The sequence below is a fragment of the Gossypium hirsutum genome, chromosome D04 (genome assembly GCF_007990345.1).
Source record: "Gossypium hirsutum isolate 1008001.06 chromosome D04, Gossypium_hirsutum_v2.1, whole genome shotgun sequence".
In the NCBI taxonomy this organism is placed as follows: Eukaryota; Viridiplantae; Streptophyta; class Magnoliopsida; order Malvales; family Malvaceae; genus Gossypium; species Gossypium hirsutum.
The window spans coordinates 10,015,067-10,027,995 of record NC_053440.1 but is presented as its reverse complement, the minus strand read 5'-3'; the positions used below and the strand labels follow the sequence as shown (position 1 = coordinate 10,027,995).

The window sequence follows — 12,929 nt, the reverse complement described above, 5'->3', positions numbered from 1 at the left end:
AAAAGAAGCAGAAAAGGAGGAGGAGGAGAAGAGAAGAAATGGAGATGCCAACTGTGATTCCGGTGTGTTATTGTGGAAGCCTATCTAATCTAAAGATGTCTTGGTCCAATCACAATTTAGGTAGGAGGTTTTTTGGGTGTAAAATGTTGAAGTAATATGTCAAACATGAGTGTCAAACTTGGAAAAAAACATTTATTTTCGAACATGAACCAATAAACAGTGTCTAATACGACGAGTAAGCCGGAATGATAAATATATATTTGCTTAAACAGCACTTCATTTCCCTTTTAATTTGATATTAAGAGGAGTTTCGGAAATTATTTCAAATGCAATCTTCTTCAGACAATCATTGATTTCGTGCCATTCATAATACATTTCACCAAATCCAGTATTCGACAGAAATCAAAGAAGAGGGCAGAATCTTTACCTTCGAGTCCGTCTCGATGATATCTATTGCTGCCAGTGAGGTTGTTGCAAGGACTCCCTCCCACCACAAGGTCAAATCCTCCAAAATTTTTAATCAGTTGCTCCAAACGGTCCCCGTTTAGTTCTTGAACATCTTGGATGTCAGTCAAAGTACCTCTCTGGTTTGTTTGTTCCCACCAACTCCTAAGAATATTTCGGTTCACTTCAGCTATTTCCACCGCTACCACATTTTTCAAAGGGATACCGAGTCGGTGGAGAGCAACCTCCGCACCTCCAATCCCAGAGAAAAGAGACAACAGATTGATACCACCAGGGAACTTATCTTTTAAAACCGAAAAGTGATACGCCACTGTGTCAATCTGAAATCAATTCTTCTATAAGCAGAATATCTCAACCATGAGAATTTGTGCACATCGGACAGCAATATGAAAGAATTATTTCAAAACTTGGGTAATCACTTGAAATAGTCTAAATACTTTGCATTGCATTCCTGTGTTCTAATCAGTATTTGTAAAAAAAAAAGTAACAGAACATGAAAAAGATAGGAAGAATCACACACCTGAAATGAGTTACCAAGTGATTTGTATCTATCTGTCCGACTGATTCCCCCTCCTCTTGTGTGGTTTCTAGGGAATCCCAAAAGCATTTCCACTTCATCAGGTTCAAGTGGAGCAACCTTGTTCCTTCCAACCCAAACCAGATTCCACTTTCTGCATTGTTCGAGAACAAACTTTTGGATGCCCAACAGTGGTTCACCATCAGAATCTTCTAATGCCTTGCGAATCTTATCCGTCAATCTTGCACTTGCTATACAGGTTTGCAAGCAGTTCAATTTCGTTCGCGTGTCCCAGGATGGCCACCATTTCCTTGTTAGTGGAAAAGCTTCATGAATAGTTCGTGGAGGAAATGGAAGAAGGGGAAATCTATTGTCAATTGGCAGATTATGAACATAGCCCCTCTTCCTTGCAGCAGCACAAAAGAACTTTGAATCAACAAACTCAGGCTCCACATCATATAAGAAGCGCGAAATGGTGGTCCAAACACCTTTTGGAGCAAGTGCTACATTCTCGTAGTAGAAGTATGGAGGCCCTAAAGCTGCTTCTGGAAGTACTCTATGAGTGATCTTATCAGGTTCATTGGGGACCCCAAAACCAATCATAGGATTAGGAAGATGAACTACATCATCATCTTCATCAAACCTCTTTTCAAGCTTAAGCTTCTTCTTCCTTAACAACAAATCATAACCCCAGTTTCGCCTCTTCTTGTGACTAGAGCCATTGCTGAATGGCTTCTACAAAATTAGATTGAAAATCATTGGTGAAAGTTTTACAGAAATAGTAAGAAGAAATCTGCAACAAGCTGAAAAAGTAAATAGAAAAGAACAAACTATGAAAGATATAGAAACAGTATTGCAAGTCTGGAGTGTTCGAAAAAAGGAAAGGAAACTACCTTGTCTTCAAGTGGAAAAAGTGCATCAGCAGCCTTTGCAATTTGCGCAGCACATATAAAGTCCGTTAACTCCTCAATTGTGGAGTCTGGACCTGCAACATTTGAAGTTAAGATATAACCTGAATTCTTAACTAAGACCACTCTCTTACAACTTAAAAATGGCCAAGGATAAAACCTAAGTATCGCAAAAACCTTCTATAAAGACAGAAGCCCAAGGGTGCCACCTAAAAGGTTCATAGTTGAACTCTCAGAATTCTTTAAAAGGAAGTTGGGGCAATTTTAGTCTGTAAAGCCCAAAGCAACTATGGACTACTGAGACTTGCAACTTGAGTATTTTATAAACAGAATAATAAAAATGAGAATTGATCTTAACATTCTTCTACGTAGAATAAAATTGATTGCCAATCATATATGACAGATATGAAAGTTTACCATTTTCAATACAACAATTGAAGAGTCTAGGATCCTTTATACTGTCCAAATGAAACTTTGACATCCTACCAACCATCAACAAGAATATATTGCAAATATGAATAAGATAACACAAACCACATCTCTCCATGGCTACTGAAGCCTCCGCTTCTGAGTACCCCATTTTTGTCAAGTGTAACAATTTTCTCCCCTCCTCAGAACTAGGACTAATAATTTCCTGGAACAAAGAAATATAAATGTAAAAACATACTCAAATCATCTGCAAGTTAACATACATAATCATCAGTAGCCGAACTGTAGCATCTACATAAATACAAATCAAATGGCTAAAGGTCACATTATATTGTCCAAGCAGATACAAAGAAGAAAGGCAAAACCACCTCAAGAATAAAATTTTCATTGGTAAAAGATAATTTTTTTTTAAATGTCAGAAAATTGAGCAAACAAAATAATCAAAGCAAGTTTAGATACCTCGGTCTCAGAAAAACTATCAAAATCAGAGAAATCATTCAGCAAACTCCCTTCATAATCTGATGAGCAGTTACCAGAGTCAGGATTTTGCTGAACGGGAGCAGTTGTTTCAAGCGCCTGCAAATTTTAAATAGGTCATTCATCAAAGTACAGAAACAATAAACAATTCTTTGTGAGGTACTCCAACAACTTGCACAGACAAATCTAGTTGAGGAGGATTGGCAAATATCACCTAAGCCACTAAACAAGTAGTTTTGCAATTGCATCATTATCAAGATTACTATTAAGGGAAACAAGGTTCAGGTGTATAGCCTACTGAATATGTCAATAGAGTCTCCAATATGGAATCTGTATTTCCCTCTCCTGGAAACATAAAGAACAAGATCAGATATAAAGTTGTTGAGGTGAAAACTGACTGCCAAGGAAATGAGAAAGGGTCATTACCATTTTCCTGAACCACTTTGACAACCATTTCTTCAGAAAATCCCATCCCTACAAAATGATCGATCAACTTGGAATTGGAAGAACAAGGTAATGTGCTTGCCTTCATACCGAAAAGGGGAATCAATAATTAATAAAGTAATGATATCTGTAATCTAAAAAAACCAAAAAGTCAGCAGTAAAATTCTGACAAGAGCATGTGAAGCAACTTTCTAGCATCATGACGCATGCAACTAGAAGCATCTTAGAAGAGCATACACAACACAATAACTCACCGAGTACTCAAGGAGGGTTTCAAGTATCAAGTCTGAGTTTTCCTCTCCTGGACACCATTCAAAGCAGAACTATAAGCGAATTCTCAGGTGGAAACTTCTGCTCTAAGTAAAAGAAACCTATAAGCTTAACCTTTTTCTTCAATCACTTTGGCAACCATTTCTCTTGAGAACCCCATTCCGACAAAATGATCAATTATCTTGGAATTGGGAGAATTTCCAGATGAGCCCGCCTTGAGGCAGTAAAAGTTAACAATGAGCATGTACCTTTCCAAAATGCTATTTAAACTAATTACACATGAGCATGTACCTCTGCCGAACCCAAAACAGCTTCTCCACAGGGAGTCGACAAACCCGAAGGGGCCGAGATGGCATAATTATCGATTTCCAGATCATCTTCAGTATCCCAGTCAAAATTATCAGCTTCTCCACCCGAATTATTGTCAACCTACAGAAATTACATGAGCGTTAGCATGCATTATATTAAGCTATAACAATTCTCTTATCTTTTGGTCAGTCGAATAATACAACTAAATCAACAAAAATAATAATACCATTCTTTTGACTTGTAGTATGGGCCAAGAAAAGCTTCTCAACCTGTCAAAAAAACAAAGGAAAATTAGGAAAAAGAATAAAGATTCACAAAAAGGAAATATAAATTGCAGTTATAAATAATTTTTATTCAATATCAAGTCGTTTATAAAAAAATAAAATAAAAATTAGAATAAACAAGATTAGTATATAAATACAGATAAACTGATTGCAAAAATTCAATGCAAATTTTCGACGCTTATATTTCCTAACTGAATAAACTGAGGCCGAGCAAGTAAAATTAAAACGAACGACTAAACAGCTGAAAAAGAAAACCGTTTCTCGGAAACAAACAGAAAGAGCAAAAGAGAAACCATCATTGAAACTATCGAAATCAAGGGAACAAACAGTAATTAATGATTTTATCAATTTGTTCAGTGATGGGAAATTTACATCAACGAATCAAAGACAAAATTGTTAATCTGATCCTGAAATTATCTCAAACAAATCCGTTAAGTCGATAGTGCAGTTCACAATAGTCGGTGCAGAAAAAGAAGAAGAAGAGAAAAGCTGATGCATGCAAGGAACGAAAATGGAGGAATCAAAGTAGAAGGTTTTGGCTATGGCCGTGGATTTTTTTTTTTTTTTGAATCTTTTCTTAATAAATAATGAGTAAAAAAAAAGGTTAAACTAAAATCTCCCGCCACGCGTCGGTTCGATGAGGGTTTTTTCTTGTTTGAGTTTTGACGTTAACTCTTTTACGCAGTAAAATTTTGCATCTTTTGTTGTCGTTTCGCTGAGCCGGTTGTACGGAACGTTTGTGCTACTGCTACTGTCGTTGTGGTTTTTATTAAATTAATCAATCCTAATAATTTTATTATATTATAAAATTTAAGCAGAAAGACTTTTTGATGGGCAAAACAAAAAAAAATTAGAAATTTATTAATATATTAAAAGTTAACTAAATTAAATTTCGCAATTTGTACTTACTTTGTATTTAAATTTTTCAGACTTAATTGGTACTTAAATCTGAAAATTATAAATCAATTTAGTACTTTTTTAAAGATATTTGACCATCACGGTTAAAATACGGTAATATAGCATTGATAACCAATAGTATAGTGATGTGTGATGGTCTTATATTTTGACACAAATTTTCTTTTGTCATGTTGTGCCAAAATGTGATATTGTTATGTGTTATCATGCTATTTGTCGTCAACACAAAGTTAGCATATTTTAACAGTGTTATTCAAGTACCTAAAAAATTTATCAAGTTAGTTTCTAAATTTAGGCACCAATTAAGTAAAAAAACAAAACATATGTATCAAGTTAGTTATAAATTAATAAGTTCGGATATCTCCATATATATTAATCGTTTACTTAATAAGTCGTTTATTGTAGGTATAAATTATCAACTTTATGTTATGGCAATAAAATTATCAATATAACAATCAATAAAATAAAATAAAATCACTAAAAATAAGTTAATAAAATTGGTATGGGCATAAATTATTTTTATAAAATTTATATAAAAAGATAAAAGGGAAAAAATCACAATTATGATAAAATTTGTTCCTTTTACAAGAGAACAATTTAAATCTTTAACTAATGAGTTGGTTTCTCTTAAGACACTTTTTTAGATTTAAATTATTTTATAAATTTTATATAAATATATATAAAAGTATCTTCTAAAAAGTATTTATTACTTTTAAAGAATATTTTTTTATTTTTTTACTAATTATATTATATTAATTAATATGTATATATTCATGTCATGTGAGATTAGCTTAGCCCTTATTCTATTAACAACTTGATAAGACGTGCAATAAAAGAAAGCTCAATGGAATTTGGCCGTGTTTGGGCATCTAAAATGAGTTCCATCAATTTGTGCTTTTATATAAATTGAATTGTATATTTTTACGATAGAAAAAATATGATTTTATTATTTTAATAATGTATATTTTTATAATTTTTAAAGAATTCAATCAAATTTTTATTATTTTTAAGGGGTTAAAGTGTATTTTTACCTTTACTAATTTAAATTTTAATAAATTATAAAGGGTCTAAATGAAAAAAATTTCATTTTAAGATCTTGACTCTGCCGCTGGTTGTCAATAATTCAATATTTTTATTTATAAATATTACCTTAACAATTTTTTTTTGAATACTTATGATATCAGCGTTTATTTATTTGAGGAAAAAATATTTAATTTGATTTTTTTTATTTAAGACAAAAATTATTAAGCAGTTATTTAACATTTTCCAAAAACTTAAAACCATTAAAGAAAAAAGAGAACCAAGGTTTATAATGGTGAATGCACATTTTATAATTATTTTTCATTTTTTTAATATAATTTAAAGATATACATCAACTACCTAATTACATTTGTAAACTATTTAACTTTATTAATGTTAAATAAAATAATTATCTTATAAATATATCATTAATTTTTAATAAATTATATTAGACTTCTCAAACCGAACACGCCCTTAAACTTCTGAGAACAACACGTGAAGTGCTGTCTTTCATCACTTTTTCCTTGTGTCATTGTGCTTAGAACTTTTTGCTTTGAAAAATAAAATATTTAAATAAAAAATAAACAGGGATAAAAATGTAAATTACTAAAAAGTTAATGTAAAAAATAGGTTCAGTATTCGATCAAGTGAAACAATTTCGAGTTAGTAGAACTGAGAGTCTTATTTTATTATCTTAACTCAATTTGAGTTGTTTTGTTAAATTGAAGTCGAGTGAAATTATTTAAATTAAATTAAAAAAATAAACAAGTCAATTTTTTTTTGTTGACAATTAACAAATTTCAAGCCATCGCACATAAACATGAGATAATTTACATTTGAAAAGTTTTCAAAACAAATTAAGAGAAAAATAATATACTTTAATATGGTAAATTTAATTTCATAATTTACTTGTTTAAGGTTTCAAATTTATCATTTTGGAACCTTTTTATAATTTTTATAATTTAACATCTTTTTTACCGTATTTAGAACTTTTTAAATATATTTTATAAAACTTTAGAACTTTTTAATATATTTTTTGAAATTTTGAGGACTATTTTAAATATGAGAGAGCAATTTTCAGTTTCAATCAAAAAATTTGAAAAAACTAACTCATTTGGTTTTTTTATTTCGATTTAGTCAATTGGGACGAGTTGATCAATTTTAACCTAAGTTTAATCAGTTAATTCAGTCGATTATCGATTTTTGAATCTCAAAACGACCAAAAATTTTGATTTATTTTATATTATTTTAAAATTATTTAAAATAATTTATATTTTACAATATATAATAGATAAAATAATTTTATAAACCCAACCTAATAACCCTAAGTCTATGTTTGGATTGGAGGTGAAGAGGGGGAGGGAAAGGAAATTAATATATATAGCAAGTCATTTGTAAGGCGTATCCCCAAAAGGATATCAACAATTGCGGATAACTTAACATTGATCGAACTATGTTTAATAAGGTTCTATTCTTGTGGAGTATCCCCAAAAGGATATCATTTGTAACGCCATTTTGTTGTGGAGTTTCTAATGTGGTTAACTGGGATAATATCTCATTCTTTATGAGCTATCCTAAGAATTCATCTGATAAATACTCTTCACATCGATATGATTGAAGTGTCTTTATATGTAAACCTAATTGTTTCTCCACTTCTGCACGTAACTCTTGAAATTGATCAAAGGTTTCACTCGTGCAGTGAACTAGGAATACATACTCTTATATAAAATAATCATCTATGAGATTATATAATAATTGTAACCATCTCATGCATTGACATTCATGGGGTCACAAACATTAGAGTGCACAAGTTCTAAGGGTTGAATAACCCTCCTCCATTTTACATTAAAAGAACACTTGGTCATCTTGGTTAATATGACCAAGTCTCAAATGTTAAAGGTACGCCTCATTAAAGTGAGAAATTCTAAGTTTCTTATTCACGATTTCAGTTTCAAACAATGTGTACATCTTGTGTTTGATACAATAGAGATTGTTTTGCACCCATCCATTACAGATGAGAAAATGATTTCTAAAAATTGTAATATTATTATTAAAAGTCACAATCAAGTTGTCTTTAAATAAACAAGCAACTGAAATTAAGTTTCTCTTGAAATTAAGTATATAGAAAATGTTTTTTAAAACAATTTTCCTAAAACTATCAAAATAAAAATGTACATCTCTCACTACTTCAACCGTAACACTTGTTTCATCTCCAATTCATAACGAGAGGCTCTTATTGTTTATTTAGTTTGAAAAATACAGTGGAAAATAGGTTTAAGAGAAAACGAAGGGCACGTTTGGTTCGCTGTATTGAAATAGAGGCGTAATGGAATAGAGGCGTAATGGAATAGAGGCGTAATAGTATTCTTATATTTGGTTGAATGGAATAGATGTGTAATAGCATAAGGAAAAAAGTTAAAATGGCTAGAATACCCTTAACAGAAATTTGTTTAGATAAATGATTATTGTTATTGTTATTAAATTTTAATAAGATTATTAATATCAGTAATAAATAATTTAATCATATTTTAACATAATTATTATTAAATATAATTTAACAAAAATATATAATTTAATAAAATTCTTAATATTAAATATATTCTTATATGAATTTACTAAAATCATAATATATAATACTATAAAATATAATTTAAAATTATTATTATTAAATATAATTTAATAAAAATATATAATTTAATCTAAAGTTTGAATGTGTATTTACCTAGAAAAAATCAATGAACTCTCGTCTAACTATAACCTTAATAATATATGATGTATAATTAATATTTCGTGACTAATTAATAGCATAGAGATAAATATAGTAATGACTAATTTATAGTATACGATTAAAATGCTAATAATTTATAGTATACAATTAAAATATTATAAATAAAATAATACTAAATGATATATAAGATAAATTAACATATAAATAATTCAGATATGTAAAGGATATGGCTGAATATGGTTGCTCCAATAATAAAGGATATATAATATATCATGGTGTTGTTTTGTTTAGATAGTTCGGTAACTTAGGAGGGTATGTATGAAGAACACAAGTTGATGCAGATAGAAAGACGACAATATTACATGATTACAATATGATATAATATATATAATTTATGGATTCCTTGCAATCACGTGGCTTCTCTAGCCATTTTATTTAGCATATCCAGTGATATTAAGATCCAGAATTATAATACAACTAAAATCTGTGCACACTTATGGATGATCCAGCAAAGCCTCAGTTGGCTTTAGGTTCCAAATCTTGCAACCCACAAACCATATTTGCTGGCACTGCAACATCAATCATCTTAGGATATGCCAAGTTAAGATCTGTTGCACCAACAAAAACAGAAGAGAAATTAGAACAGGCGATCCGAAAAAACCCAAGGATGCTTTTTCTTTTTCTTTTTTTCTTTTTATAATCTTTATAGACTGGATATATTGAGCATCAACTTACTTTCCATGATGTTTTTGAAAGTCTCCTGCAAAAAGGGTATTCAACAAATAATATAATCAGACATATTGATAGGACAAATTGAAACTAGTATTCTATGATCATAATAAAGAGTAATCTTCAATCAAATGCGTGAAGGTATTGAGATGTCATGCTTTTTCATGATTTCCTGTTTTACCATGGCGATGTTCATTGGAATAGTCCCATCCAAGAGAATCAAACCAATGCTCAGCAAGAAATGTTCAATGCATATGTAATTTTAATTACAGAAGTTATATGCAGCTTATATGAGTTCAAGATCATAAAAGACTTCATGGACAAAAGGAAACCCTTTCTTATCACTGAAATGAAAATAGGCACTCTTAATTTTCTATTGTCAAAAGTACCAAGCCATTTTCCAAAGAAAAGGGAAGATGGATGGTTCCAGAAAGAATACCTCATCCTTTGTCAAGCTTGGATTATATAGCATCTCCTCTCCCAGAGTGGTTACCTATAATCAATGAGGTTTATAAAATCAAGCAATCATTTATATATGTAAGAAATGATAGGAATAAAGTTTTATATCTTACTGAGAATCCTTTGTAGTCATGAGCTAGATATAGCAATGTCTCTTTCGGTAATGTAAAAATCTGGATCCATGAAACAAATAAGTCCATAATTTTTATTCAAATTTTGACAATTACAATAAAATTTTGAGAACTCAAAGAATGGGACCATAAGTCCCCTGTCCTTACCTGTGAATGCACTGACTTGTAGAGTTGCTGTGAACTTCCACCCTGCAAAATGCATTAATCAGTGCTAGTCAATGGCTACTGAATGTGGGAGCATTAGAGAAAATTATCTTAAAAACTTAAGTATAACAAAATTAGACAATGACATCCAGATGGAAAGAAATTGCCAGCATATAAGACCAGCATTTATGTACTCACGACTGAAAATCCTTTGCAAAAAGTATAGCCCTGATAGTTCAAACTTTTACTTCAAGGATGATTTAATTACTGATTAGTTTACCATGAGGCTTGTGAATGACAAACACTTTATGTGCAACCACATTAACAAGGTAAGCACCAATAAGTAGAAGACTAGACAAATAGGTAACCAAGAGTTAGATATCTACGCATCGGTCCTATTGTTTGAAATACAAATAGGGCATGCAAATTAAATGCAAAAACAATCAATTATTGGTTCAAGAATCCCTTCCTGGGACAAATATCAGTGGATAAATATACATTCCTAATCCAAACATCACATGGGGACATACAAAAATTTTAAAATGCATAAGAAAAGCCAAGATTGGTTTACATGCTTAACATTTTAATTTAGACTGCTTCTTTTGTATTAATGACATTAATATTAATTCGTTCCATTTTTTTGCGATTAGCTGCAATAACATTTTCAAGAAATTATACCTGAAAATCTGTCCTCCCACATCCCCTTATCAACAGAGCATCTCGTGTGAAAGCCATCCTTGGCTGAGGTTGATCAGATCCATCTCTCGTGACATAGGTAACACAACCCATTGTATGACCAGGAGTAGCACGAACCTGCAATTATTACCATATTATAGAAGATAGTACTGCAGTAGACCTAATGGTCATCATTCAATAATGCCCGTTAAACCACATTGGAAGTTAAAGTGTAATCAAAACAACAAAACCAAATTACCAATTAAATAACAAAACCATTAGAATGCTGATCATGGTTACCTACACAGTATACTCACATCTCTAACTCTATTTTCTTTTTCATCTTTTAGAATTCATAACGAGCTTTTCTTCAGAAAAAAAAAACAAAGAATTCATAATGAGCCAGCAATACGTAAATCACCGCAACATCATAGCTATATTCTCCCGAATTGTTTGAACAGATCATTAAATTCATGGTATATATAAAGAAATTTAATTGAAATCAAAGGAATATAAGAAGGGAAAAGCGTACTTGGGAACCATTGCTGCTACTCTCTGTTACTCTGTTACCTCATACGATTCGTAATTGAAGGCCTTGTTGAGGGTTGTTAGGGTTTGTTAAAGGGTTGGTCAGGATAGAAGCATGAAAAGGAGGGAGAAGGTTGGAAGGAAATGGGAAGAAAAATGAAAAAAAGAAGAAGATGCTGCAACGGCTTGGAGGGTAAAAGAGGACTGATTAGGTAATCCTTTCTTTTGGAAGGGATTACAAATCGGCGCTGCATAAGGGAAAATGGAGAATCGGTGCGCTGCGTAATAGGCCCGTATTAGGGCAATACAGCCAACCAAACAGGGTAATCAGTGGGGTCACGGATTAGGGGTGTATTGGCTAATCCAATACACCCAACCAAACATGCTCGAAGAGTTTTAAAAGTTTTTCCAAAAAAAAGAATTTGGTTGTGTTATCTAAATTAATAAATTGTAAGACCCCTTAACCCGAATCCGTCGCCAAATTAGAGTTATGAGGCATTACCTAATAAAACACAACTCAGAACAAACATTCAATTGAATTCAAGAACTAGGCAATATAATCTTCTTTATAAAAGTTTTCTAAATCAATTCATATATATTAAATCATTTCACATATACAAATCATGCTTCATTAATACAAAGTTCGAATCACATGAAATTCAAATGCAAGGATTTCGAATGCCTAAAACATTATCAAGCATGCTTTAATCATATCACATTACAATCTTAGCTGAACATAACTTTAATATTATTATAACATTCTCATGTCACTATAGTCACTTTAAACATTATTGAACACAAAGAACAAATCATTCTATACCAAATTCGCATGCTTTATGATCAATTCAAAGTACATATACCGAACCATTCAAGCATAATAAAGTTGCATACCTTGCCATTACAACTAAATCAAAATAACCAATGTATATTCAAACATATAATCATCTCATACCTAGCATGCATTAAGACATCCATTAATTCAATTTCTTTTATTTAAAAATTACCAAACATATCATATACTTAGCCATTTTAATTCATCACAAGATTATGCGCATAAACTATAATAATTTAAAGTATCTTGAACACAAATAACAACCAATATTACACTTATTTCACATGTCCAATTACCATAGTTAGAATACATACACTTAACCAATAAATTAACTACCTATTCGGTCATATAGGAAACCTTATTTACTTCATATTTATATAATCATGCCATACACATATCACATATTTTAACAAGCCAAATATGTTCATACACATAATTCATTATTTACCATTTAGCAGCCAAACCTTTATAGTCAATATATATACAAATACATTATAAGCTTATAGATACCTGTAACATAAATCCAATACTTGTCCATCTAATATCAAATTATTCAAACCAAAACACCTATTCATCCTCACTCACAAACCATACCATATAATGCATTTTCAAATAATTTAATTACAAAGCCGAATGACCTTAACACATTCATTACTCATACATAA

The 12,929-nt window shown here is 31.0% G+C and overlaps 2 protein-coding genes across 6 annotated transcripts; both read right to left on the bottom strand.

Moving 5' to 3' along the window:
- Positions 1-259: 259 nt before the first annotated feature.
- On the bottom strand, positions 260-4,677 carry LOC107926095 (DNA (cytosine-5)-methyltransferase DRM1). Of its 5 annotated transcripts, none has more exons than XM_016856890.2 (12): positions 4,476-4,677; positions 4,046-4,088; positions 3,802-3,939; positions 3,625-3,724; positions 3,495-3,541; positions 3,223-3,322; positions 3,095-3,141; positions 2,779-2,895; positions 2,308-2,524; positions 1,876-1,967; positions 986-1,717; positions 260-785 (listed from the first exon to the last, which is right to left on the bottom strand). In XM_016856890.2, coding segments are annotated over exons 1-12 (2,082 nt in total). In that variant the 5' UTR covers positions 4,478-4,677; the 3' UTR covers positions 260-338. The 5 variants fall into 5 exon arrangements, with proteins under 5 accessions (XP_016712379.1, XP_016712380.1, XP_016712381.1 ...); XM_016856891.2 differs by having other exon boundaries at positions 986-1,714; XM_016856892.2 differs by having other exon boundaries at positions 2,425-2,524.
- A 4,488-nt stretch (positions 4,678-9,165) lies between these two features.
- LOC107925973 (persulfide dioxygenase ETHE1 homolog, mitochondrial) lies at positions 9,166-12,331 on the bottom strand. The gene is made up of 8 exons (XM_041091376.1): positions 12,324-12,331; positions 11,437-11,467; positions 10,908-11,042; positions 10,233-10,274; positions 10,068-10,127; positions 9,935-9,988; positions 9,502-9,526; positions 9,166-9,374 (listed from the first exon to the last, which is right to left on the bottom strand). The coding sequence occupies exons 1-8, from the start codon at positions 12,329-12,331 to the stop codon at positions 9,283-9,285; spliced, it is 447 nt and encodes a 148-aa protein (XP_040947310.1). The 3' UTR covers positions 9,166-9,282.
- Positions 12,332-12,929: the final 598 nt, after the last annotated feature.